General features: G+C 39.6%; 2 protein-coding genes across 3 annotated transcripts in view; both read right to left on the reverse strand.

Moving 5' to 3' along the window:
* Nucleotides 1-12,795, reverse strand: part of LOC139950482 (DNA repair protein REV1-like) — a 51,179-nt gene extending 38,384 nt beyond the window's left edge. For both annotated transcript variants that reach the window (XM_071949178.1, XM_071949179.1), the window contains exons 1-11: nucleotides 12,583-12,795; nucleotides 10,924-11,056; nucleotides 10,149-10,317; nucleotides 8,708-10,006; nucleotides 8,005-8,159; nucleotides 7,087-7,206; nucleotides 6,264-6,484; nucleotides 5,562-5,837; nucleotides 4,796-4,996; nucleotides 4,134-4,390; nucleotides 2,996-3,515 (exon numbers count right to left, since the gene is read on the reverse strand). In XM_071949178.1, the coding sequence (XP_071805279.1) occupies nucleotides 2,996-3,515; nucleotides 4,134-4,390; nucleotides 4,796-4,996; nucleotides 5,562-5,837; nucleotides 6,264-6,484; nucleotides 7,087-7,206; nucleotides 8,005-8,159; nucleotides 8,708-10,006; nucleotides 10,149-10,317; nucleotides 10,924-11,056; nucleotides 12,583-12,645 (3,414 nt within the window). In that variant the 5' untranslated portion in view covers nucleotides 12,646-12,795. The remainder of the gene's footprint in view (nucleotides 1-2,995; nucleotides 3,516-4,133; nucleotides 4,391-4,795; nucleotides 4,997-5,561; nucleotides 5,838-6,263; nucleotides 6,485-7,086; nucleotides 7,207-8,004; nucleotides 8,160-8,707; nucleotides 10,007-10,148; nucleotides 10,318-10,923; nucleotides 11,057-12,582) is intronic.
* Nucleotides 12,796-13,019: 224 nt separating this feature from the next.
* Nucleotides 13,020-27,904, reverse strand: LOC139950690 (phospholipid scramblase 1-like). Its single transcript, XM_071949483.1, has 8 exons — nucleotides 27,584-27,904; nucleotides 25,791-26,016; nucleotides 19,206-19,282; nucleotides 18,147-18,277; nucleotides 17,429-17,549; nucleotides 16,931-17,033; nucleotides 16,357-16,415; nucleotides 13,020-15,530 (listed from the first exon to the last, which is right to left on the reverse strand). The coding sequence occupies exons 1-8, from the start codon at nucleotides 27,599-27,601 to the stop codon at nucleotides 15,492-15,494; spliced, it is 774 nt and encodes a 257-aa protein (XP_071805584.1). The 5' UTR covers nucleotides 27,602-27,904; the 3' UTR covers nucleotides 13,020-15,491.
* Nucleotides 27,905-27,951: the final 47 nt, after the last annotated feature.

A 27,951-nucleotide genomic window follows, 5' to 3' on the forward strand; every position in this document is an offset into this window, starting at 1 on the left:
TGACAAGGGTGTTTTTTGAATTGAAACGAATGTTTCAATTCAAAAACTAGTGCTAAAAAATATGCTGTTGTAAACTGCTTACCGACCAAATAAATAAGTTGGTAATGAAAAATACTATTGCGTTAAATAATGGCCTATACAAGTATAGACCTGTAGGATTTGAAACTTTGCATGGTGGAAATACGATATGGAAAGGTTTGCGGTAACACCATGTAATGACTATCTCTAGTTATCTTGCAACTGGGGCTCAACTTTTCACAGGTTTGTTATTTTATGCATATGTTGAGATACACCAAGTGAGAAGACTGGTCTTTGACAATTACCAATAGTGTCCAGTGTCTTTAAACATTGTGTTGAACATTTTTAAGTATGATGTAATATTAAAATATTTAGATTTCAGTGATAATATATACACGGACAATGGATAAGTTTAATTAAATATTGGTGACAGGAAAGAAAGGGACTAAAGAAAAAAGACACAATTAACTGATATGGACATGTTTATATCCTAAAACTTCTGTCATGGCCGTGCGCTTTAAAAAAGTCTGATGAGGGTTGCGGCAGCCTGGGATTGTACACTTCCCAGGGAGCTGAGAATAAAGTTATTTTTTAAAATCAGGTGATGTTTTCAAAGCAAGTTCAATCCATTCAGCAACTCAGTGTTTGAAAAAAACAATTCCCCCATGCGTCATGTTGGTTCTGATGCAGTATTTTCATTTCATGAATAGAATCCTTACCCTTTTGTCCCACTATATGAGTTCATGAATTTACAGAGTTCATGTTTTTTTTTTTTTTTTTTTTTTTTTTTTTTACAGAACTTGGGTATTTATATTATTATTATTATTTTTATTATAATATTTCTTTTTACAAAAGTTAATTTCAAAATGTTTTTTGATGTTAGTGCTTCGAATTTATTTTTGGTGCATGAAGTGGATTGGTCCCTGATTGCAGTCCTTTGGATTGACTTTAAATGCCTCCCATTAAGAGTGAACAGTTTTATAAACAGAGTGAACAGTTTTTGAGTGTAATAGATTTAATGCCATTTAAATTATTAAAGGAACACGTTGCCTTGGATCGGTCGAATTGGTCTTTGAAAAGCGTTTGTAACCGTTTGTTATAAAATGCATATGGGTAGAAAGATGTTTTTATAAAGTCATTTCAAAATGTTTTCAAAAATCTCCCCATGCGTTCTTGAGGTCAGCACGTACTCTATTAATCCCAAACTTTAATGGCACTGCAAGGTAAATGAACATTAGAATGTATGAGTTATGGAATCTTGTTTTGGAGAAGACATATATAACAGGTGATGTTTTCAATACAAATTCAATCCATTCACAGCAACTCAGTGTTTGAAAAGTTTGAAAAAAATTTCTCCAGGCGTCATGGTGGTTCTGATGTAATGTTTTGTTACACAAGTTCATTACAAGGAAAAAAACTCAAACTGTGTTGTCCACTATAGAAATGACTTCATGCTCTGAGAATGTTTTTATTATTTAAAACCATTTTTTTTTTTTAGATAAGTTCATTTTCAAAAGGTTTTCAAAAATCTCCCATGCGTCCTTGAGGTCAGCACGTACTCGATTATTCCCAAAGTTTAATGGCACTGCACGGTAAATGAACCTTAGAATGTATGGAATCTCAATTTGGATAAGAATCTATGGTGGTCCTGAAAAAAAAACAGGCGATGTTTTCAAAACAAATTTCAATCCATTCACAGCAACTCAGTGTTTGAAAAACAAATTCCCCAGCGATTGCGTCATGGTGATTCTGATGCAATATTTTGTTACACTAGTTCAATAAATGAACAGAATCTAGGCTCTATTGTCCCACTATAGAAATAAAATCCTGAATTTGCAGAGTTCATGGGTTTTTTTTTCCACAGAACTTGAGGAAGTACTGGGTTTACAGTTCTTAAACACATCAGTGTATTAAGGTTAAAACCAAATAATATTCATTATTTCCGATGCAAATTTAACATCTATGAAATCTTTGCGGTACCCCCTGCTAAAATATAGGATTCAAACTGTCTCTAGCTACCGGGCAATCTCGGTGGTCTAGTTGGTAAGACATCTGCTCTAAATAAAACAAGTGGTAGGCTTTCAGATGAGAATGACACTTAATAACTTTTTTCCTGGGGTCACTCCCAAAGTATGATTTATTTTGTTTAAAGGAACACGTTGCCTTGGATCGGACGAGTTGGTCAAAACAAAAGCGTTTGTAACCGTTTTGTATATAATGCATATGGTTGGAAAGATGTTTTAAAAGTAGAATACAATGATCCACACAAGTTTGCCTCGAAATTGCGTGGTTTTCCTTCTACTGTGAGAACTAACACGGTCGGCCATTTATGGGAGTCAAAATTTTGACCCCCATAAATGGCCGACGTGTTAGTCAACGAGGTAAAAGGAAAACCACGCAATTTCGAGGCATGTTTGTGTGGATCATTGTATTCTACTTTTACAACATCTTTCTACCCATATGCATTTTATAAAAAACGGTTACAAACGCTTTTCAAAGACCAACTCGACCGATCCAAGGCAACGTGTTCCTTTAATTCGTTTTCACTGAGATATCACCCAACTCACAAGGTCAAACGATCTGTCTAAAGTGAGGGCTACACTTAACTGATTTGGGCTTTCGACCCAGATCAACTATCACCAGAGGCATGTTGCCACCTACTGGGGCTGAAACAGGGTTACCCCCTTCACAGTCCGTAAGGATATAGGAATGGGTATCATCCACTAGGAGCTTGGCTGGTAGAGCAAAATGCACTTCTTCCCTACTCCCTTTTAACAAATATTATAGTCGCTCAACTCCTTGCCTGGTGCATGCTTCCCTCCATCCTACATGTACAATCTCGGCTGTTTTAAGAGAAATATCAATTCCTGCCTTCAGCTCTCCTGAGTTATTTTCACTTTCAATATTTTTTCTTCTTGTAGCCCCATTCCAAGAGTGGCTTATAGGAACTCTCATAACAAAAACCAACAAAAATTACCTGTGAGAATGACGGCAGGGCTTCAACTGGGCCTGAAGCAAATCCCTGTTCCGAAGACTCCAGCTCCAGTTCTTGCTCCTCAGCTCCCACCCCCCTCCCCCGACCAGGTTCTTGCCGCATGATCTCCTGCAGGATGTCCGGTGGAAGCTCCCTCAAGACACTTGGATCATACCCGCGACTTGAATGGTCTGTTCCAGATGATGAACTCGGTGGATAGGGGTCCTCCGTGGATCGGACCGTACCATATGACGTGCTGGGTTGATCCCATCTCGATGTTTTAGCATTTTTCTTTTTTTCTGAGGGTTGAATGGAAGACATTTTCTCGGTGTGCTTTGGATGCAGATGATTTGAATGATGGGAATCATCTTGGATAAATGCAGTTGATTTTGTCGAGGTAGTTCTTCCCGACGGGCAGGGCGCCGGTGTAGACTCAGCCATGGAGGGTCGAGATGGTGGGACAAAGTTTCCTGATGCATTTTTAGTAGCGGCACTGGATGTAACTGGTTCTACTTGGCGTTTGCTGAAAGAAAAGTTCCAAAAATTGCATACAATGAACTATGTGTTCTCATCCACATGAATAGGGTACATTCAGGCCCAAAAATTTACAGCTTTAAGAGGGCAAGGCGATTTTCATTTTGCAAAGGGCACTATGGGAAACGTTTTGAAGGGGCACCATGGCTGAGAATGGGGGTGACAGAGGCCATGGCATGTGTGTAAGAAACACTCAGGGTTAACTAAAGAACCTGCCCCGTTTTTGTTGTTTTCTTTTAGTTCAAGGCCACATATTCTGAACCTATTTTATTTTGTTCACAAAAAAATTCTCCCATCTTTGGGTCTCATTCTTAGGAAAATGAGGATGACAAAAAATGGTATTTCTAATGCTTATCACAAAGAAAACCGTTTAGTAGGATTTGAAACTTTGCATTTTGGAAAGGTGCATACGATATGGAAAGGTTTGCGGTAACACCATGTAATGAATACCTCTAAATGAGTTGGGGTGGTTCTGAAAAGAACCATTGGTTTCAACTCGACGTTTCGATCAGTATGCTCTGATCGTCTTCTGGAGAGAGAGCTTGGTGTTACATGGTGTTACCGCAAACCTTTCCATAAAACCATTTACCCTAAAAACCAAGAATACCTGTTCTGTTGTTTACTGCGTGCTTGATACGCTCTCTCTATATTCTTCCTGATGCTCGGGGGGAGAGCGGCAAGAACTGAAGGGTCAAGTTGAGACGGAGACGGGAGACAGAACTCCTCTTGGTCTTCTCTAGAAGTCGACTTCCGTCGTGTCGGCGTCGCAACATCCGGCTCATAAGATGGGAGTGAAGGCAAAGGGGTCGGCCTGAGTTGCTTGAAGCCAAGCTCTGCGTTTACTTGAGAGGATGCTGTGGATTTCTGTCGTGAGCGACGAGAGGTCATGAGAGAAAAGTTTACCAGAACAATGTAAGGCATGATACTTGTGGTTTAGGTTTTAATAAACTTTTAACACTATTTGAAATATGGCGGGAAAAAATAAATAAAATACAAAATGGAAATAAGACTCAAGAAGAATATCATGACAAGGATCGAAGGCCCGATAAGTACAAGAAGGATGCTAGCACAGTGTTCTCCAGCCCTCCTCCTAAACAAATCGCTGGTTGACAACCCTCTAGGATGTGTGGCACAGTCCAGCTCAGGACATCATGGCATATGAGCTGACCAATTGTACAATGCAGTTTATAAGACAATGAAAATAATAAAATCTATCAGCAAGTGCTGGTAGCATTCATCGTTCACAGAAAAGCACAAATATAAATTCACCTGTTTTGAAACGAAGTTAAGTAATGTTCTTGAAGATTTCTTCTCAATCGGCACTCGATCCTTGGCAGGTTCTTTGGGCTTTGAGACAGCCTCGACAGTCTTAGGCAGAGGTTTGACAAAGTCAAGCAGAGATTTACTACTGGAGGTCGCTGAACCCGTCGGCGCCCCTGCAGCACACAGTCGGCTGATCTGTATACCAACCTACAAAAGAAGATTGATCATTACAGTTTTTTGTCAAAGGTTCTTTTAACTTCAACTACTGTTCATTTGGCCTATTGGCTTTCTTGAACCATCTCAGATTGATCCGAGTACGAAGCCTGCCTACATACGTTTATGTTTGGTTTTGAACGCCAAACCTGGGGTGTTCCATACATACGGTTTTGGCTTTATTTTCTGATGCGATAACTACAGCAAGCTAGTCGAAACGGTGAGACCAATTTAAGAACTCACTCCACGGTAGTGCAGTTAATAATGATCCTACAAGCTAAAGTAATAGTCCCAGCCAATTTTCTATACCTTCCACCCAAGTAGTAGCTAAAAAGCAGGACAGTTCTTTTCAGAACTGAGAAGTCTCCCGAACAATCCGATAAAACAAGACAGTTCTCTTAAAAACAAACTCTACCTGGCAAGTAAATACACACATGGTGTTACTGCAAACCAAATAAGTACTGATACATGTACCTCACCATGCAATACCTAAAATCCTATAACTTGATCTTTTAGTTAAAAAAAACAAAAAACAAAAACAACAGAGAAATTCACCCACCCCTCTCAAGTCACTTGCGTCTACCCTCATCTGACTCAACAGCGTCTTACTCTCCTCCTGAATCACCCCCAGTCTGTCGGTAGACTGAGCCAAGGTGGTGGACTTGGCCAGGTTGTCGCAGATCCCGTGACCCATGAACTTTGAGGTTTCCTTGGGGGCGCCCTCTCGACGGACCTTCAGTTTGAGCGTAATGGTCTTGCCTGTCATCTTGATCGCCGTCAGACGGCGGTGGACCTCGGCGGCGAGCTCGCTGACAAAAGTGTCTGCTTCGCTGCTCTGTACTTGGAGAATCAAAAAGAAGTTGCATTAAGGTAACGAAGAGGTCTCGGATATTTATTTTACTTTAATTGTTTATTTATATTCCTAATATCGAGTAATAAACCAAGCATTCCAATTATATTGTGGGTATGTTCGAGGTATTGCAACAAGACTGGGCAATTTGTTTCCGAATTCAGCAAATTCTGCGCTTCTGATCACTATTCGCAGATTACTAATTAATCGCCAAATTGCTTCACCAGCTGTGTAAGTGGAGACTGCCTCTGCTAACCGGTGAAATACGCTTGACATAAGCGTGAAATTCTCTGCTTCCGTAAGCGCCAATTCTTTGCTTATGGTAAGCAGAGCCACAAAAATAGACATTTTGGTACAACCACCTGCAGCCGCTATAACCTCTAAAGGGTTAAATGGATAAATATTCCACACCTGAGTGAATCGGATTCCATAATTAATCTCAGCGGAAACTGACTTCCTCTCTCGTTCAACTCTGATAGCTCGATCGTCGATGCCTCGGCAATAGCTGTAGAGTGCTTGCCCCGTCTTGGGTCCGAACTCCTTCTGTAGGGTGCCAAGGGTCAAACCCTGGAGGTCACCGCAAGTTTCTATACCCATGGTCCTAAGACGAGACCCTGTGGACCAGCCGACTCCTTCAATGAATGGACGGTTGGGAGGGAAAATTGATTATGCAAGAAAACAAATTCTTCAAATAAACAGGCTCTGCATAAGTGCAGATTATATAGTTAAAGGCACTGGACACTATGGTAATTACTTAAAATAATTGTTAGCATAAAACCTTGGTAACGAGCAATGGAGAGCTGTTGTTAGTATAAAACACTGTGAGAAACAGATCCCTCTGAAGTAACGTAGTTTTTGAGAAAGAAGTAATTTCTCACTAAAATACTTGTAGTGAGTTCTCAAAACCAAGCAACTGAAAGCACACCCCTTGTATCTTGCAACTTTGACGAACAATGAGTTCAATTTTCACACAGGTTTGTTATTTTATGCATATATGTTGAGATACACCAAGTGAGAAGACTGGTCTTTGACAATTACCAATAGTGTCCAGTACCTTTAAATATTCCAAAAACCTTTCTGACATATAGCAGACATTTGTGGTCATCCAATACATTACATCAGTGACATAAAAATAGGCCCAATTTCATGAAGCTGAGCAAGAAATTTGAGAGGCATCGGGGACAACAGTATAAAAATTACGAGGTGCTTGACCAAGACACTTGTCTTTTCTTACCAGGTAGGTCTTTGACTGACTGCTCTTTCATGAAGTCGACAGCATCCTTGGCATCTAGGTAGAACTGTCCATTGGGCTTCGCCTTCCTTGTGCTCATTCGAGCGAGCAGGATGTTACCAGCTGTCAACAAAATAAAAATAAAGTTATTTCCAACTTTTATTTAAAGATAATGATGGTAGAAAACTTTCCTTAAAGCCATTGGACCCTTTCGGTTCAGAAAAAAAAAAAAAAGTTCACAGATTTACAATAACTTTCAGAGTTTACAGAAGGCAATGGTGAAATACTTCTCTTGAAATATTATTCCATGAAATGCTTTACTTTTTAAGAAAACAGCAAAACAACATAAATTCTCATTAACGAGAAGTACGGATTTATTTTAAACATATGTCATGACACGGCGAAACTCCGATGACCGATTGAGTCTAAATTTTTACAGGTTTGTTATTTGATCATGTTGATATAGAAGTTGTGGTACAAAAAGTGTGGGCATTGGACAACACTGTTTACCGAAGGGTCCAATGGCTTTAAAGTATTAGGCTACTTGCTAAGGTGCTGTAGTTAATGAGAAATGAGTAAACAATTTCACAAACATAACTCTTGTCTACAATGGACTTACGCAACTCTCCTGAAAACGTTACTCTTTGATGTTCACTTCTGTGTTTCTCGAAAACTTGATAACTAATAAAGCTGAAACTTCTACCGGTAAATTATAATACATGTACATTCATCTCTATTCACAGTGAGTAGGAATTCATGTCATGATCAAAAACATGATATACAAAAGGTACCAAAAACCCTTTAAATTGTTATAAGTGGTTTATTTTATTTTTGTTAAAAATAAAAAAACAACCAAATGGTTGACACCAACCAAACTTACAAAGTTTTTACAGAAAAGTGAAATTAACAACAAATTCTTACCGAGACCGGCAGATGCATTGCACCCTGTCTTCTCTCTAATTTCTGCTCGTAGTATTTTAGCTAGCTCCAGCGGAGTGACCCCAGTATCATCAATGATCCCGGTCACATCAACAAACATCTCATCGCAGCTGACCGCTTCGATGTCATGGGTGTAGCTTCATGTGCATAGTTTAAAAGAAGAAGAAAAAAAAAACCAATCAAATTATTATTATTGTGGTTTATTAAAAACATTCAAAACACGTAGCCCAAGGATCGAATAACATCTGAATTTACAAAGGGATTAAAACAAGCAACAATTCATTATATTAATTAGAAGTCTAATATATAACAAATTCTGCTATTGACTTAGGCCTATGTATTTTGATCTTGCTTTGGGTTTTTTTGTACACAGCACGTTACGGCTGTTTTGCGGCAATATAATTAAATGTTTATAAGTGTCTTTTTCTTTGTTGTTATTAATCATGTAATATATTACTACGTAGTTCTCATATAACGCTTTATCAGGGCATCTCAAAGTGTGCAGTGTTTTCTTCACCCAAGTATGTGGACCTGGTTTACAAGGTGCTGTGGTGCAACCTGCAGCTAGTCATTAACGATCTTAACGATGGGGTTGGGGCTTGGGGAATAACTCCCTGTAACAGATTAAAAAAACTGAATTAAATAAGTTAAAATTTCAAGTTCTGAGGGGTATAAATCAACTCACCTCGCTATCGTCTCATACAACAACTGAGACACTTTTCTGTAGCCCTCAAAATCATACGGAATCGTCTGAAGCTCTGGGCAGAGGCTCTTCGCTTTCCCCATAAACATGCCGTTCCGTAATCCAAACTTGCGGGCTTCATAGCTACAGCTGGCGATTTCAGCCATGGAGCTGAAGTTCGACTTAGACTTGGATTTCTGAGGCTCACTCTGGCATGTTGAGTCAAGCATCCCTGGACTGGTCAAAGTTCTGGAAGTTGACAGCAATGTTGATGAAATATTTTCTGAGTGGGAGCTTGAGTTCAACCGAGTTGTGTCGTCAGACTTTGGAGGAATGTCTTCAGTAGCTGATGAATTTGTTGATTTGTCTTTTTCTTGTAAGGAGAGTTTTGTTGGACTGATATGCCGACTCTTCACGTCCTTCTTCTCATCTTGTTTGTACTTATTTTCATAGTACGCTCTCTCATACTCGCGAGTCTCTTGGTTTGCCTCAGGCATTCCTTTCCCTCGGGAGTGCGTTACGGCGACTGGCTTCCCGATCAGATCTGGACGGTTGCGCAGACCCACTGATACGAAGAAGCAATCCATATCAACATGCATGATCACACGATCTGATTTGGAGGATCTTTGCGTGTCCAACGTCTTAGAGTGAGCATCTTGGATTTCATCGACTGATTCAAGAGTTGGGTTTGCTTGATTTGATTCCAAGGAGCGAGGTGAGGAATCCTCGCCAAGTAGACGTAACTTCTCTCGCCCCGGAAAGCTGGTGTCTCCGCTGCTCTGCAGGGTGTTCACGTAAGCCTTGAATTCCGCTCCCCATGTGGAAATGTAATGCAGCCGAGAGTTGTTGTAAAACTCCGAGACAAAGTTGGCGTCTCCGGCTTTGGCTGGGCCTTTCCCTGTCCTCGGAGGCTGTGGATTTTGGTTTGTCACTTGGGCAGACCTCACAGGGGAAGTGTCTTGGGAATGGTTAATAGTCGAGCTACCTTGCGGAGCGTCGGAGTGAGTTTTATTTCCAGATGCATTCTGAGGTTTCATAAGTGCTGGAGCATCTAGTTCTTGAAACTCAGCACCAACTGGACATTCTGTGTGAGTAATCCTTGTCTCTTGCATCTCAGTCTTTTTCTTCTGAAACTCATGGTCATGATCACTCGTCATCTGCCTCGCTGAAGACGAAGGGCTTGGATTTCCTTGGTGTACAGCTGGTGAATCCTTGCTGGTTAACTTGAGGGTACCCTGTGAGGTAACCCGGTTAGTGTAGAGTTGATATGGAATGTCGGAAAGTAGCTTCCCTGCCTTTATACTGAAACAAAATAAACAATAACAAAATGCCTAAAAATATAATTGTGTTGACTTCTTATAGGCAAATATTAAAATAAAATATAGTTCAGGTTAAAAATGCAGAAATCACATCCCTGTTAACCCACTCTATAATCCCTACCAACCTTTCTAATATCCAATCGGGTCGAACGATCTTCTCATGTCGGAGTTCCTTAATCTTTGCATAGGGGAGACGTGTTGCAATGATGTGAGAGACTTGGGTTTTACTGTAGTAGGGGATGTACAGTCCTCCATGTAACATCATTAGTCGCTTCAACTCATCAGAAGAAGGGACTTAAAAGACGAAAAATAAAGTCCCATAAAAATCATGCAATTATTTTTAAAGTAATAAAATGGGTCATACTTCCTGTGACTGCGAAATGAAATTTGGCGCCACATAGGAAAATTCGGGCCCAAAGTCTTTTATAATTTGAGTGAGAAATTACCTCTCTCTGAAAAACTACGTGACTCACAATGTTGCATACTATCAACAGCTCTCCAATTGCTCTTTACCAATTAAGTTTTTATGCAAACAGTTATTTTGAGAAATTACCAATGGGTCATTCCGTGTCAAATCACCCAATGGGTTAAACCCAGGCGCATTTTGACCGAAATCAACGAAAAAGTGCATGCCGTAGCACGAAAAGCGTTTATCGGATAGAGCTGAAAATTGAAATTTGAGCTTGTTGAGCGATTATTACACCATAACAAAAATTTGAGCAAATTTAAAGAGGGTAGGGTTTAAAATTATCTTTTTTGGGGGTGATTTGACATGGAAAGACCCAATACTACTGCTCTGACTCCAGTGCCTTTAAAGCTACAAGATCTAGAAACATCGATCTTACCAGTTACTTGGTCCTTCGACCAAGGAACGAACCTCATAGTTCAAGGAGTACTTACCAGTGTAACCGTTGACGTGGATTGACACCCCTGCAAAGATTCCCGAGCCCACCCCTGCTATCTCTTTATTCCTTGGTGTATCGGTTTTAAACTGTTCGGCCAATTTCTGCTTCTTTGCGTTCATGTAGCCTCCCTGCCAAATAGTAAAAAGCAATGGGGAGGAAATCAATACTTAAACAAAATTAGATAACACAATTGGGTCATTCCGTGTCAAATCAACCAATTTTCAGAAAAGTTCCCAGGTGACCCCCTCAGATTTTGATGAAACTTCATTAGAATGATTGAATGTGGCAAAAATGAACACATACAAAAAAGCTAAGCCATACTCCATGTCGTTTTCGAGATATGACCCATTGAAATTTGGTCAAGGCGGCCATTTTGTACTCGCGCAAGACGCGAAAAGTGAGAAAATGCCAGAAAAAAAAACAGTTACACAAGCTTCAAACATTATTACCATGTATTGTACATGTGTACATGAATGTACATGTACATGTATTCTGTATGATATTACATTAAAATGTGCCAAAAACATTTAATATTCAAATTGCCACCACACCATGAAGGAGTTGAGTGCCAAAGCTGAAAATTGGTGTATAAGTAGATATAATATATATGTTAAACTGGTATCAATTTCAAAAAATGTTTCAATTGATCGCGGGGTCAACCGGGGTCAAGACGGGCGGGGTCTTTTTGACCTTTTTCTGGCTGGAACCAACTTTGGGTCCATGCTATTTCTGAATGAATGCATTGGTGAGCTTATAATTGCTTATGGGTAAAGACATGCACCCATAGATAATAACTAGGGAATATAGGTTTCATTTGACCCCTCATGTGGGCACAGGGTGACCCCAATTATCACAAAAAACACTTTCGGCTGATTAAAGTGCCTACTTTAGGTGACCATAACTAAAAAATTAAAAGAGATACGCATAAATTGAGTGCAGATTCATGAAATTTGGCAAGAAGTAAGATGGAATACCAAATTTGAGCTCTCTACCTGGTACAATAACTAAATTATGAGCTTTCAAAGTCGGAATGTATCACAAAAATCACTTTTCGCGTCTCGCGCGAGTACAAAATGGCCGCCTTGACCAAATTTCAATGGGTCATATCTCGAAAACGACATGGAGTATTACTTAGCTTTTTTGTATGTGTTCATTTTGCCACATCCAACCATTCTGATGAAGTTTCATCAAAATCTGAGGGGGTCACCTGGGGACCACTGGTTGGTTTGACACGGAATGACCCAATTAAGGCTCCCAAAAAAAATTCAGCAAAAAAAAGCACATACAAAATACAAACATAGACAAAACAAAAAACTGGAATTAAAAAAACTGTGGCCCAAAGGCAAATTCAATTCTAGAATCAGTAACTGGGGCGCTGTACTCCTTTTTTCGAAATTTTGACATTCTCTGTCGGCAGAGAATGTCAAAATTTCGAAAAAAAGAGTACAGCGCCCCAGTTACTGATTCTCTAACCGTTACCATGGAGGTAAATCCAGCCCTATATTAACTCCATTTCTGATTCCGCATTTCTTCCAAAACAAGTTGGGGCACGATTTCACTGTTAGTTTTAGTCACTGACTAGAAGTTAGAACAAGTATTTTGAGTTCTGATCTGCAATATAATCTGAGATAGTAAAAATTAAAAAACACTTTACCCACTCGCCCCAGCCGTTGTCGCAATCACCCCTAGACCTCTTCCCTCCACGTCCTCGGCTCATCTCTGAAGAAGCTGCTTGTTGAAAAGCTCAAATTTAACAGGTTTGTTTACTTGCAATAAACTCGAAAAGAAGGAAGATAAAAACAGACAGTGGTGTTTGAAACCCGCTCTACTTTTGGCAGCCTGACAAAACATTGATATACTGCCCTCTACCGACGTGTCACATCTGCCGACCCCTGTTCGAAACCGCGGCTTCGGTTCCAGATTCCGCTCAGGCTAGCTTTGGCCCCGCCCGCCCGCGCGTGCTCCCACAGACGAGAGGACGGAGCCTGAAGCCGAATCCAAGTCCGAAGCCGTGGTTTCGACAAGGACCTATTTCAAGTACGGACACGATTCAAACTTGACAAAATAATAATGAACAAAACAAAACAAATATTTCACACGAAAATGAAACGAACTTTTATTCAATTTGAGAACTAAACCACAGTGTAAAACCATGTAGGTAGAAAACTTTCTTTGGTGAATAAATTTTGAATATATACATACAAAAACTTACAGTTGCTATTTTTAGGCAGTGTTTTTGGTGGCTGTTAACCTTATTTTGCTAAGCATAATTTGGTTGTGCATCGCAATTTTCGTGCTTCAGCAGCTCATGAAATTTCGCCTTAGTCTTGAACAAAAAATGGTTAACTATACAGGATGACTGGATAGTTTGCACTTTATGCTAATGCTTCATTTAAAACAACTGTCTTGAGTGTTACAAATAAGTCAAATTGTTTTGTTAAACAAGAGAAAGATAATCTAAGGCACAGTAGCACCTTGTAAAGATTATCTAAGGCGCTGTAGCACCTTGTTCGCCCTTAAAAGGTTCTAATCCAATTGGGTCTCAAAATTCACCAATGCAATAACTTTAAGAAAGTTTGTATTTACTCAGCCCCTTGAGTACCCTGTTTGGTAGATACGTGCACTATATAAGACTTCCATATTATTATTATTATTATTAAATACAAACACTTTTTACGATTGTTGACATTTACATGTCTACACATTGGTAATAATTAATTAATATACATATTTTAATCATTGGTTAAAAAGATACAAATTGTGATTAAATATAACAGAAACAAAAGGAGCCATCCACATCTTTTTCCTTCGCGTGTCTATGTAACATGTATAAGGCCGTACCCGAATTGGCGGCTGCAGCTTTGACTACGGCTGTATCTAGCCCTAGCCGTAGCCGTAGCTACAGCCGCATATTCGGACACAGTCTAATCTTTGGTCTGAATCACACGACGTTTGGTAAAAGTTGCTTCACCAACCACACTTAAGTATAAGCCTTTTCAGCCTATGTAGCCACAGCCGCAATCAATAATTCAGTCTACGTCCCTTTTCGAAACCACGGCTTCGGGTTCAGCTTCCCCTCAGGCTAGATTGGCCCCTGCGGTTGTTTTGCTTTGCATATGTGCACACTGAACTGGGCTGGGCTTCAAACGAGACAACGGAGCCTGAAGCCAAAACCCGTGGATTTGAAAAGGGCCTTTGATTAAAAAAATAATAATAAAACCAAATCAATCAATCAATCGAAGAATAAACAGCTGCAAAAGCATGCAAGGAGTACACAGCATTTAAAAACAGAACTAATCCTCAAACCATTAAACCGAAATATAAAAAAAGTTAATAAGATTGCTGCACTATAATGTTAAATGTACGCAGCATTTCTACAGAGGGGTACTGATCTTCTAAATTCTAAGCTTAAAAAACCCAGAATTAAAGTACTATAAACCACTTTCTATTAAACGGTATGATCAAAAAAAAATATATTGTTAAACACAGAAACTACAACTTTATATAGGATTCCAACTGCCTCTCGCTATCAGGAAATTTAGTGGAAATACAAAGATCATGGGTGCCAATCCCACCAAGTAATATGCCCTTTTTTTTTACAGAACCTCGGGGAAAATACTGAGTACATAGTGCTAACACACATCCCTGTAATATCAAGAGTAAAACCAAAATTAAAATTAATAGAAACTACAATGTTCCTTTTGATTTAAATGAAAGAACATATGGTGTTATATTATACATTTATATTTTTAGACAACAATTATATAGGAAGGCCACAATATTCTGTGAAAATGTTAATAAAAGATTCAACACCCATTTCAATAGTCATAAAAATTCAACAATTTTCCACTCAAAATCGTTCTTTTAGATGCAAATAGTTTCTTTTAAACAATTGGAAGACACCAAAACCAAGTAAATGTAACACCGTGTTCCTATTGGACATTTTCTTCCCCTGATATGAGAAAAGTTACCCTGACTGACTTTGGTTTAATTCTACGGTGCATTCCCACCTGGGCCAAATTTCTTGGCTCTGCTTGCTGCCAAATTTCTGTGCTAGCCTTGCAAGCGTTGAATGCCCAGTAATGTGGAGTACGCCCGCGCAGAAGCACAAGTTCCCCACTTACCCGTGAAATACGCTTGCCGTAAACACAGAATTCTCTGCTTCCGTAAGCGCCAATTCTTCGCTTAGGGTAAGCAGAGCCATGAAATTGGCCCCTGGTGTCGATTTCACAAAGAGCCAGGACTAGTCCTAACTTAGGACTTGTCCTAGGAGATATACAAATTGCATGGATATTCCTAAGTTAGGGCGAGTAATTGGTCCGAACTCGAGATAAGACTAGTCCTAACTCTTTGTGAAATCCACCCCTGGAATTTTATGCTTCAGCCGTTGCTATCATTATAATTATTGTCAGAAACATGACTATTCTGATTAGTGCAAATCTTACATAAAGAAATTCATTAGCGATAACGATAAAATTGCTACATTGTGAGTGTTATATTTAGCCTGTGCTGATAAGGTTTTCTTCAATTCTGCGATCCATCCATGTCCATAGGCGTCCAAAACTAACTATTATTATCCTTGTTCTCAAAGAACATGTAATCCTGCAGCAAAATAATAAAAAGACAACAAAAGGCAGTTAGTTTAATATTCTTAAATCATAAAATGAATCAACGTAATGTTTGTCTGCAAAATGGAAGGTTTTCGGTTTTTTTTCTCCTGAGACGACCATGATTTCTTATCAAATGCGATACAAACAATTGTGTATAGAGTTAACCCTCCCACTCGTGACCAACCAAATGAGTCAATATAATGAAAGAACCCAAGATTTTTTTAGCTTTTCTCTTCTGAGAAGACACCAAACTAATCGTGCATCACTAAGCTAATCCGCACCAACAGTACATAAGCAGCATGCAGCATCAGAGTCCAGCCTTCTCTAGAAGATGATCAGAGCATACTGATCGAAACTTCGAGTAGAAACCAACGGTTCTGTTTAGAACCACCGCGAGCTCATTTAGAGATTATCATTACATGGTGTTATCTGCAAACCTTTCTATATCATACATTTGAAACCACTTTTGTGTTGTGTCTAGTCCTCCTTTAGTAGAATCCAAGTGACCTGCTAAGAACTACCTCAAGTCACTTACGAAGCTACAAATCGGCTCACTCAACTTGATTTCAATTTATGATTGACATGAACTATTGTGTCTCTTGGGGCCTTTCTCAAACCTCGGCTTTGGCTGCGGCTCAGGCTTAGGTTCCGCAAGCTGCAAAGCAGTTTGGCTTTTAACCTGCATTTGGAGCAGCGCGTATTGAACGAACATCAGCACAAAGAGCCTGGCGCCTGAGCCGGAGCCGGAGCCAGAGCCTAAGCCGAGGTTCAAGAAATACTCTTGAAAAAAAATAAATAAATAAAACTGCGGCACTTACAATCAAGAAAGTTGCTCCGATGATGTTTGCCTTCATTTTCACGTCCAAGTCCATCGGGACTGTAAGAAAAGAAGAAACACAACCAAAGAATAAAAAAAAAAAATGCTTAGAGAGTCGTTGCCAAGAGGTTGAGAGCATCAAAGGTTCTGCCGGTCTGAGTCATCGTGGTGTGGGTTAGAGTCCCAGTTATGAAACTTGTGTCCTAGAGCAAGATATCTTTAAATGGCTTATTATGGATTCTATTCTAACCAATTTAATTTTGGGCGGTCCAAGGGCACCTGTGTTTAGAGGCCTTAAAAGACCTGAGGGGTTTACTGCACTGGACTCAGGTTCTGGTGTTGTCAAAGTGTGGGTTTGGTTTGTTTCCCTCAACATTATCTGCTTTTTAAAGATGCTATGTCAGATTTTTGGCCCCAAACATTAAAAAATAGATTTTTTTGAGTGAATGGTATTTCAAAGAAGATCACCCTATAATGTTGGATTTGGGAAGAGGATTTTTAGTGCTGTCAAAGAAACTTTTATAGCCGAGGAAGATATTAGGGGAGGGGGAAGGGGTCGGCTTTTTGTTACTCACAGGTGCAGCTGAAGTTGTCAGCTTGGGTGATAACCTCACGGAAGAACCCACCCCACTGTTTGCTGATCTTCCCCACTTCGGTCACTCCATCCATTCCCATTACCTACAAGAACAACACAATTTTCTGTGATTAAGCAGGTAGTGAAATCTAGGAAAAGTCAACTGAGCATAAAAATGTTAACTCAAAGTGTCCAGGGGTCGATTTCACAGAGAGTTAGGACTAGTCCTAACTTAGGACTAGTTCTTGAAGATATCGAAAAAGTATGGCTAGTCCTAAGTTAGGACTAAGTTACTCGTCCTAACTCGAGATAAGACTAATCTTAACTCTTTGTGAAATCCACTCAAGTGCCTTAGGGGCAGTGTGCTCAGGGGACATGACCAAGAACTGTGCCGAATCTTTGACCATAGAGTGCCCTCTATTGGTGAAGCTTGGCAGAGCCAAATCTATGACCGAACGGCCAGGGGAAGAAAAAAAAACGCTTCAAGACTAAACCTCACCTGGAAGTCTACATCACCGGTACAACAGATCATCTGACAAGCACAGCATGGCCCTCGGATCTTCAGAGTTGGCTGATCATTCACATCGAGGATCTCGTACATCGGCTTCCACTTGCTCCCTCTGAGAAGAAGAGGAAAAAGAAAAGGTTGACAGAGCTGAACTTGAATTTACAACCTCCGGATGAACAAGCCTGGGCCCAATTAAGCAAAAAAATTTGCTAAGCAAGAAATTTCTTCCTTGATAAAAACAAGATTACCATCAAAATTTCCACGTGATTTTCAGGATAAGCAAACAACAGCTAAATACCAGTAACAAGCAATATGCAACAAAAGGAAATTTGGTTGGTAATCCTGTTTTTATCAAGGAAGAAATGTTATGCTTAGCAAATTTTTGTGCTTAGCAGCGCTATGAAATTGGGCCCAGCACTTTACCAGTACCAAATGAGCTATATGGACGCCATTTCGGCAAGTAATTCTATTGATACAACAATAGATCAGTGCAGATCAGTGCAGACAATGAACATTCCAATCAGTGGGAAACAAAAAACATTCACTTATGAAATGGCGCCCATGCATATTTCCATCCAACTATAGATAAAGCTTCAACTCCGCATCTTGCGCTGCAAGCAAAAATTTTCCCACAGTTAGCAATTTTTTTTTTCTTACAATACAGGCTAACTGAAATTGGCTTGAGATATTGAGGCTAAAGAAAACTCACCTCTGCCTGATGGTACCAATCACCGTTCCAGGGGGTGACTCCACTGAGATTCTGTAGCTGCAGATATCCTTGTCAGCACACCAGCAACATCCAGCGCAACACTGGAAGGGACGAACCAAGCGGATCACTTCCTGAAATATACCAAGGGCCAGAGATTTTGGTTAATAATCAATGCTTGAAAACACAGTCAAGCCTGTATGCTTCATTTATGAAAGGGAAAGGGCACCAATAATAATAAGAATAATAAAGAATATTTATAGGGCGCCAAAATGAGTTGCTCAACAGGAGGAGGAACCACAAACAGCAAGGAAAATAAGACAAATAAACCAACCAAGGTAGCTCTTCGTGAAAATGGTGAAGACATGTTCTCCCTGCTCATCAGTGAAAAAGTTCCAAGACAAACCTAGCAAGCTGTTCATAATTTGGACCCTGTACATGTATATCTCCAAGACCTCATCGCCCTTCGCCCGAAATCGCTCATTTCCAGCTTTTCCCGGGCCCCCGCACCATGACACGCAGTTTCGCTATTCCTATTGGTGGAAACCTTTGATAATGGCCAGTGTTTTTATAACAAGCTGGCTTCCGCGTGCTATTGCATAACGCAATTCATAGCTACAGTAACAGAGCGTAATCTAAGCGTGCGGGCGCACACACAACCCATGCGCATTGACTCTTCACAAAGTTTTTGAAAAAAATGTTTCAAACCTCTAATTTCTAATTGTTAAAGTGTCTATAATTGTATTTTAAAAACATTTCTTAACACGAGGGCATTTATGAATGGGAATAAAAGAGTACCGGTAGTGACTCGTTCTTAAACGTTATTCTAAAACCTTGCAGGGTCGTTGCCGTCCGATAAAGGCCTCGCATTCGGCTCGGGCCTTTATCACACAGCCGTAGACCCTGCCGGCTTTAAACGGCCATTGAAGAACTTGTTGCTACCCTTTTATACCCTCTAGTTACACTTTACAGCGCTTAGAAACGTCCATATTTAGCGCTCTATAAATGTTGTAGTTAATATTATTATTAAAGTGTAATGGTTGGCTTGGGTGTTTCAGTTACCTGGTTAGCATTGTCCACAATATGCATGACGAAGCTTCGGAATTGGCCGCAGCATATTCTTTCACAGAAGTCCGACTCTTTAAAAAGAAAAAAACAGTATGCACAAGATTTGAGTAAACTCAAAATGACAGGTGGCAATAAATGGGGTAAAAAAAAACACTGACTGCTTTAGTGCTAACACACCATACATACACAAAGTGACTTTTGTTTCTTAAAATGTTATCTTTGAGAAACACTCTGTAGCAGGGTCACAATGTAAGGCCATGAAACAATTTTGTACAGGTCAAACTGATAAAAAGACAACAAAATTTGTCATAGCACAGACCTCACATATTATTAACGATTTGAACTAATATCACAATGAAGTTATCACATGAATCGAATATGTCGAAGAGACTATCAACTAGAACTGGGACTGGCCAAATAACATCTTTAAAAGTGGAACGTTGTTATAAAAGGGCAGCATAACAAAGAAACAACAGCGAAAATGAGATTACGGACTTTAGAATTTACTCTTTTATAAGCAGAACCGCTTAATAGCTGTTGCTCTTTATAATGGAGGTTGACTGTACAGTAGTTCTTGACATATTCCCACATTGATGGTATTGTAAACTCAAACATTTTTGTACAGATTCAAAGGGTTCTACAAATGCCATTGGATCTTTCCATTCCAATATGAAGAGATTGCATTTTTTTTAGCAGCAACCCTACTTGATTTTATTATGATTGACCTTTCTCCTTCAATCAATGCATTTGTAAACTCGAGTATGGTGGCTACACATGACTAAAAGAACAGAGCCAACTAACCAATAGCCTTTGTGCAGCTCAGGTATTTGAGTGTGTATTTTTTAGCTTGGGCAATGAGAGTCACCAATGATTATAAAGAAGAGGAGGTATGAGTGCAGTCAACAAAAGTTGCCCACGGCAACTTGACCACACCCAAGCCTCCCTGACTGGATAACTCATAACCTTGCAAGTCTTCCTAAACAAACTGCACACAGTACCGTTAATACAAACATCAAACAAATGGCATGTGTAGTTTCCATAACAAAGAACTGTACAGGGTAGTTGAATGGAGAATGTCACCTACACCAACAAAGGATAACAACGTTTGTGTGTTTGCCTTGGATCAGGCATGGAGGTAGAAATAGATTCCTACCTCCATGGATCGGGCGAGTTGGTCTTTGAAAAGTGTTTGAAACCATTTGTTATATAATGCCTAATGATTAGATAGATCATTTAAAAGTAGAATACAATGATCCACACAAACATGCCTCGAAATTGCTCGATTTTCCTTTTACATTACGAACTATAACATTTTGTGCATAGTCATAATTTTGACTCCACAAAATGGCCGACCAATTTCCGAGGCATTTTTGTGTGGATCATACTTTTGAATTACATGTATCTACCTAACAAATATGCATTTCGTAACAAACGGTTTCAAATGCTTACTCAAAGATCTACTTGCCCGATCCAAGGTAGGATCAGGTCCCTTTAAAGACAGTGGACACTATTGGTAATTGTCGAAGACCAGTCTTCTCACTTGGTGTATCTAAACATTAACAGTGGACATTATTGGTAATTACTCATAATAATTATTAGCATAAAACCTTACTTAGTAATGAGTAATTGGGAGAGGTTGATAGAATGATAGGTTAGGATTTGAGGTCTCGAAATCAGGCATCTGTAGCACACAACTTTGTGTGACAAGGGTGTTTTTTCTTTCATTAATATCTTGCAACTTCGAAAAGACCAATTGAGCTCAAATTTTCACAGGTTTATTATATCATGCATCTGTTGAGATACACAAAGTGAGAAGACTAGTCTTTGACAATTACCAAAAGTGTCCAGTGTCTTTAATTTCATGCATTTCATCTCAGTTATTCTGTAAATTCGAGGAGAAAAGAGGTGGGACTACAATATTCAACCATGGAGGTAGGATTCAACATACCGGCACTCCCTCAGAATTGGCTCTCAAAGAAAGTATGGACAAGGCTAAAACAAGTACCATACATTTGTGTACATCTCGTAATAGAGGCATTTATAATACCGATACTATCGTCATCAACCTTATGCAATAATAATCATTTATGGATGAAGGGTTTTCTGGCAGACCCAGAGATAAGGGTCCAGATTGCAAAGCCACCCAGGAGGCAGGGATAAGTAAAACCGCAAACAACCTTCAGCAAATACATACCGTAATTTTCGGATTATAAACCGCGCGGCGTATAAACCGCACTTCCTCAAAATATACAAAAAAATATTTAGGTGTCGGCGTATATGCCGCGCGGCGTATAAACCGCGACCAAAATAAAAATAAAAAACATGAAAAAAACTAACCTCAAAACACGGAAGTGAAGTACGCAAACCTGCCGCGCGTTACGGGTGATTTTTTTATCTCACACTATCAGTCCTGAGTTATACTTTGTTTCCATCAACAACCCTTTTCAAGAATTTGCGATTTGATGATCGGTTGTGTTGACCATGTTTTGTGAACTTCTTTAGGAACAAACTGTCCGTGAATCAAAGATCGGTCGACAACGCACACCGAGAAATAGTTGAACTTTGCCCTGCATCGCATCGCCCTCTGTAGACAAAAGTTGTCCACGTTTGATTAGACTGCGCCCCGAGCCTCGAAGCGTGGGTCAGACGTTCAAGCTATTCGTTGTACAATGGGCAGCCGCTCTACTCGATCCGTCCGAAGTCGAGCAAAGATTTTATGAATGGAACTATCACCGGCCAATCAACAACGGCCAATCATCAAACGGCCAATCACCGCATGCGTACACACAAAGGGGCCGTGCTTGTTTGCGGTCCTCTTTGTGGCGATGTGCAGTGACAGGCGGGCGGCACATCAGTCAGTCTTGTATAGTTGCCGCAATGTGGGAGTTGCGTCGTAATTGCGTAGAAATGTATTGAAGTTTACACTTGATCGTAATTGAAATGGTCTATTATAGGATAGTATTCTTTTTGTAAGCTGGAAGCACCCCCTTTGCGGGACGAAATTATTGTTTGTGTTGGATAATTATTGATGAAAGTTACAACTGAAAATACGTTTATTATTGTGATACTGAAAAAACCCAATAACAGTTTTAAAAATTGGCAAAGTTAAATCCTACTTTATTTGTAGGTAAGTGAGATCGTGTTGCAATAAAAATTAACTTCAGACAGTGCGTTGACTATCGTTTCAACATAGGATTCGTCTGCAGAAGCAGTGATAAAGAAACAGTGCGAAGATTTATATCCAAGGAATCCTTTGCCTTCCGTTTTGTTTAAATAGAAAATAGACAACCCAAAACCAAACAGTCCTTTTCAGGGCTACATGTACCACAACACAAACGAGAGTTGTCTATGACTGTTGTTTCTGTTTACAATGTTTAAAGGAACATTTTTTAAACATGTAAACAGCTCCTAAAAAAATTCCTTTATAAAATATAAACGAAATAATAATGGGGACGGCTAAAGTTGTTCCCTCACGTTTATTGTATAGCGGTTGAAACAAAATACGCTACCTTATTGTTTGCGTAATCATAAGGACAGGGGATTCACTTTTATTAAACATCGGAGTAGACGGGAAATAAGGTTGAAATGGGTCTTTCAATAAGAAAAGTGGTTGTTTCTCCCTCCCTTTTATTGTAGTCCCACAACGAGGATCCACAACAGATATTGCAACGACGGACGGGCGGACGGATGTAGCGTGTGTGTAGTAATGTATCCTGCAGCGTGCACATTATGCACATGTACACATGCGAGTTCGTAAAGCTAGCAATCTGTTAATTGCGCTGCTCAATCTCGAAATTGCACAACCGATGTTGGGGGCACCGTATTGAGCGATGTTCGCCGACGGGTTGCGCTACGCCATCATATTTGCGCCGCCTGGAAATAAAATTCCCAATGTTACTGGACTCAACAATCAGGCGGTTTGAAAACGTTTTGTTTGACCCCGGCGCGGCATAGTTCTTTGCATACGTCCATTCACCATTCTGCTGTGCGTGGTTGACCTGAAGAAACCGCTGGCCGGCTGACACGACGAGTGTAGCCTGGATGTCTGACGTCAGTATATAAAGATCGTGGGATAAATAGACAGGGGACGAGTCTATTTCGCTGAGACACGAGTATAGCTTGAATGTCTGACGTCAGCATGTACAGATCGCTAGGATAAATAGACGGGCACCAGTCTAGTCTAACCCGAGTTGCGCTGAGTGAGGGGGAGCTGAGGGCGGTTGATAAACGTTTTACAAAGGAAATACGGTTCGGAATACAATTGTGGTGGGATTTTCAACAGGATTTTGTCATCACACAGGCAGGTTTTTGTTCTCGTTGAAGAAAAAAAACATTATTATTAAAATAGTTTACGAACGATCTTTCTTTTAAAAAATGCCGTTTTTCTCTTAAATATTTATACGTCGGCTTACAAGCCGCCCGGAGAATAAACCGCAGGAGTTCAAAAAAATGTCAAAATCAACATATAAACCGCGGTTTATAATCCGAAAATTACGGTACATTGCTTCACTCAGTACAGGTCCACCCTCTACACATGCTGTGAAAAAGCTGTTGAACTAGTTGAATGATAAAAGCTAATTCACTAGTCCTGCTGGCTAGTAACTGAAAAGGTTTAGGAACATGTTGCCTTGGATTTGTCCAGTTGGTCTTTGAAAAGCATTTGTAACCATTGGTTATAAAATGCATGGGTAGAAAGATGTTGTAAAAGTAGAATAAAATGATCCACACAAACATGCCTCGAAATTGCGTGGTTTTCCTTTTACCTCGTCGACTAACACGGTCGGCCATTTATGGGAGTCAAATTTTTAAATCCCATAAATGTCCGACCGTGTTGGATCATTGTATTCTACTTTTACAACATCTTACCAACCATATGCATAAAAAAGGTTGCAAACGCTTTTTATAGACCAACTCGTCCAATCCAAGGCAACGTGTTCCTTTAAGGGCAAACCCCGTGTTCAGTGTCCTCCCCAAACGCCTTTGAAACTTTCCCCCTTTGTAAAAAAAAAACGAGGCAGAATACATCTTTGTAGAGTCAAGCGTAGAATTCTATGAAATACATGTATGCTCACAAACCAAAAGTCATTTAACAGCACCATGAGTAAGCATTCCTGAATGCCATTTGTATGGCACCTAATTATAACCACTTTAAAGCCATCGGACACTTTCTGAACAGAACAGTAAATCAAAAGATCACAGATTTACAACACAGAAGGTAATGGTGAACGACTTCCCTTAAAATATTAATCCATGAAATATTTATTACTTTTTGAGAAAACATTAAAACAATTATCAATATAAAGAATAACGGATTTGTTTTAAACACATGTCATGACACAGTATTTTCTCCCGACTCCGATGACCGATTGAGCCTAAATTTTCACAGGTTTGTTATATATAAGTTGTGACACATGAAGTGTGGGCCTTTGGACAATACTATTTATCGATGTTATGCAAAAAGATGCTTTAACTTCATGCTAAGGCAGTGGACACTATTGGTAATTACTCAAAATAATTATTACCATACATGTAAAACCTTTCTTGGTGTCAAGTAATGGGGAGAGGTTGATGATATAAAACATTGTGAGAAACAGCTCCCTCTGAAGTGCCAGAGTTTTTACGAAAAAAAGTAATTTTCCACGAATTTGATTTCGAGACCTCAGATTTAGAACTTGTGGTCTCGAAATCAACCATCTAAACGCACACAACTTCGTGTGACAAGGGTGTTTTTTTTCTTTCATTATTATCTCGCAACTTCAAAGACCGATTGAGCTCAAATTTTCACAGGTTAGGTATTTTATGCATGTTGAGATACGCCAACTGTGAAGGCTTGTCATTGACAATTACCAATAGTGTCCACTGCCTAAGTAGTGTACTGCACAGTGCCATGGTACATGTACATGTAGTACTGCAGGAACACTGCACTGTTGTTTTGTGTGTGCTCTGTAGTCTTCCATTGTATAAGGATGTTTGCACTAAGGATTTTCTTCCTTTATATTCAGCATTTGATGACACACTTCTTCCATGTTGCTGTGACTGAATGGTCCTAAAGTGTTACTGGAAATTTACAGAGTTATCTATGTGGAGTTACAATTTGTCACAATGGTGGACGCGATGTCATTTGTAACTCTATGGCCGAGGAAATAGTAAATTTCTTCTGATAGCATTCCAAGAGCACCGAGGTAATGACCAGGGGGCAAGGAGTCAATCGCCTTCATTGCCCCCGTGTTGTATCAGACCTGGGCCCAATTTCATAGCGTTGCTAAGCACAAAACTTTGCTTAGCATGAAATTTCTCCCTTGATAAAAACAGGAATGCCAACCCAATTTCCATGTGATTTTCAGGACAAGCATACAGCAGCTGAGTACCAGTAAGAAGCAACATACAACAAATGGAAATTTGGTTGGTAATCCTGTTTTTATCATGGAAGAAATTTCATGCTAAGCAAATTTTTGTGCTTAGCAGCTCTTTGAAATTAGGCCCTGAAATGTTGTTATTGTATGTTTCAAGTTGTGCAATTGGATATAAACCATACAAACAAACAAACAAACAAACAAACAAACAGCCAAACAAACCAACCTTCAAAGGCGAAGTACACTTGCTGACCGAGCGAGTTCTTGAGGGCGTATCGATTCTTCGTCTCGATGTTCGTTAGCGCTTCAAACAGCTCGATCTGTTGGTGCATCAGTACTTGATCTATCTGAGTCAGGTATTCCAATCCTCGAGGCACACCCTGGATCCCTTGTGGTATGGGCATCCATTGCTGGCCGCCCGGACCGGTTGAACCCGGTTGCTTGACTTGAACCTAGCGAGAAAAGAATAATCGTATCAAAGGGTTTTGAAACGTCAGGTTTTTGGCCATGACATGAATCCCTACTCACTGTGTATGAAGTTCTTGTATGTAATACAATTTACCTCTAGAAGTTTCAGCTAATATTAGCCGTCAAGTTTTTTGAGAGTCACGTAAATACATTGTACATTGCTAAAATAGTTCAAACTATTTTAATGAATTTGTTTTACTTAATCTCTCAAAAACTGCAGCACCTCAGCAAGTAATATTTTAAGGGAAGCTTTCTAATAGGGCCTATCGCAAACCGGTTAAGTTTATTGTACATCTTTTGACATTGTGTTTTTATGTCCAACAAAAAGTAACCAAACCCTTTAAGTGAGCTTTGACAGCAAAACAACCACAAGTCTGGAGTCAGACATATTTCTTTTCCTGAACAGGTTTTTGTTTATTATATGTAATTAAGCTAAAACAGATGCACTTAGGCCTATAAAAGTTTGTGAATGTAGATTTCTTTTGTACAGTGTGTGGAAAAAGTTGAGAACCCTTGCATTGCCGCCATCGCTGTTGAAAAAAATGTTTGCATGCTGGAAGAACTAACATTGGCTGAGAAACATGGGCAGGGCACGGTCGGGCAAACCTCATAGTCATAGTAGGAGTAGATCAAGCAGACATTGATAATAATTATGGTGTCAGGACACTTTGTACCTTTGCCACTTCGTACCCTGTACACTTTGTACCTTTTCAAGGTACGAAGTGACTTTTGACACTTCGTACCTTGGACACATCGTACCTTCTCCGAGTCACTTTGTACCTTCTCACGAGACACTTCCTACCTTCGTAACTAATTTGGGATTTCTGCATCATTTATGATTATTTTGTGCTTTGTGATCGAATGATTATAAAATAAAAGCAAATCAAACCAATGGATAACATTTCGTATGGCGCCACCACTTTTTCACAAGCTTTTACAAAAAAGGATATCTCATTGAGGTAAATTATTAGATACTAATACTGTAACATTTCATATCGAATGAAAAAGTGGTGGCGCCATACAGAAACTTTTCCAAACCAATTGTTACTATTTTGTTGGGACCAAGGAGCCATTTTGACGATTGCGTGATTGTTTGACTTTAAAATATTTGTAAAAAATATTGGCGGAAAATGTTGTCCTTGTCGGTGATTAATTAACTTATTATACAAAATATTAATTTCACATTAAACATGACATTTGTATATTCAAACAAAATCCCTGGACGGGGTCGACCCAGGGAAGCTTATCGAACGCACCCATTGAAATGGCGCCCATATTCCTACATGTCCGAAATTTCTACTCCATGATGATCTAGCTAGGCATGGAAGTAGAAATAGGTCATACGTGTGAACTCCATCACTCCACGTACGAAACGTAGGCCTACTAGTACTATACATGTGTACATAGGCTCCATATAGACAAGACCGACAACATAATCATCCACTTAAAAAGTAAACTAACTACACATCTGAACATACTGAACAACTCACTTCTACTATAGTAATAAGTACACATCTGAACAACTTGATCAGAAGCCAGAAGGTTTGTTACCTGTGTTGCATCAGCCATGGCGATCTCCTACTTTTAAACTTTGGATTCTTGCACTATAATAATCCAGTCACGTTTTGATTGACTTTACACACACCAGCACGCAGTACGACACAAACTTCGACAGTAAAATAGTGCAGTAAGTACACACTCTCGTAGGTTTCACACTCGACCTCTGGGCCTCTAAACAACCAAAATGCACAGAGAGAGCGACGCAATCAACGTTAAATCCCGATGTCATTCACACAATAACAAAAATGACGTCAGTATTCAATAATCTATTGAACAAACCGTCACATGATTACGACACACCACTCCTTTTATTTTCCACTTGACGGCTCTTTGATTGAGCAGCATTGTGTAGCCTTTTC

This window comes from Asterias amurensis, chromosome 18, assembly GCF_032118995.1.
Source record: "Asterias amurensis chromosome 18, ASM3211899v1".
Lineage (NCBI taxonomy): Eukaryota > Metazoa > Echinodermata > Asteroidea > Forcipulatida > Asteriidae > Asterias > Asterias amurensis.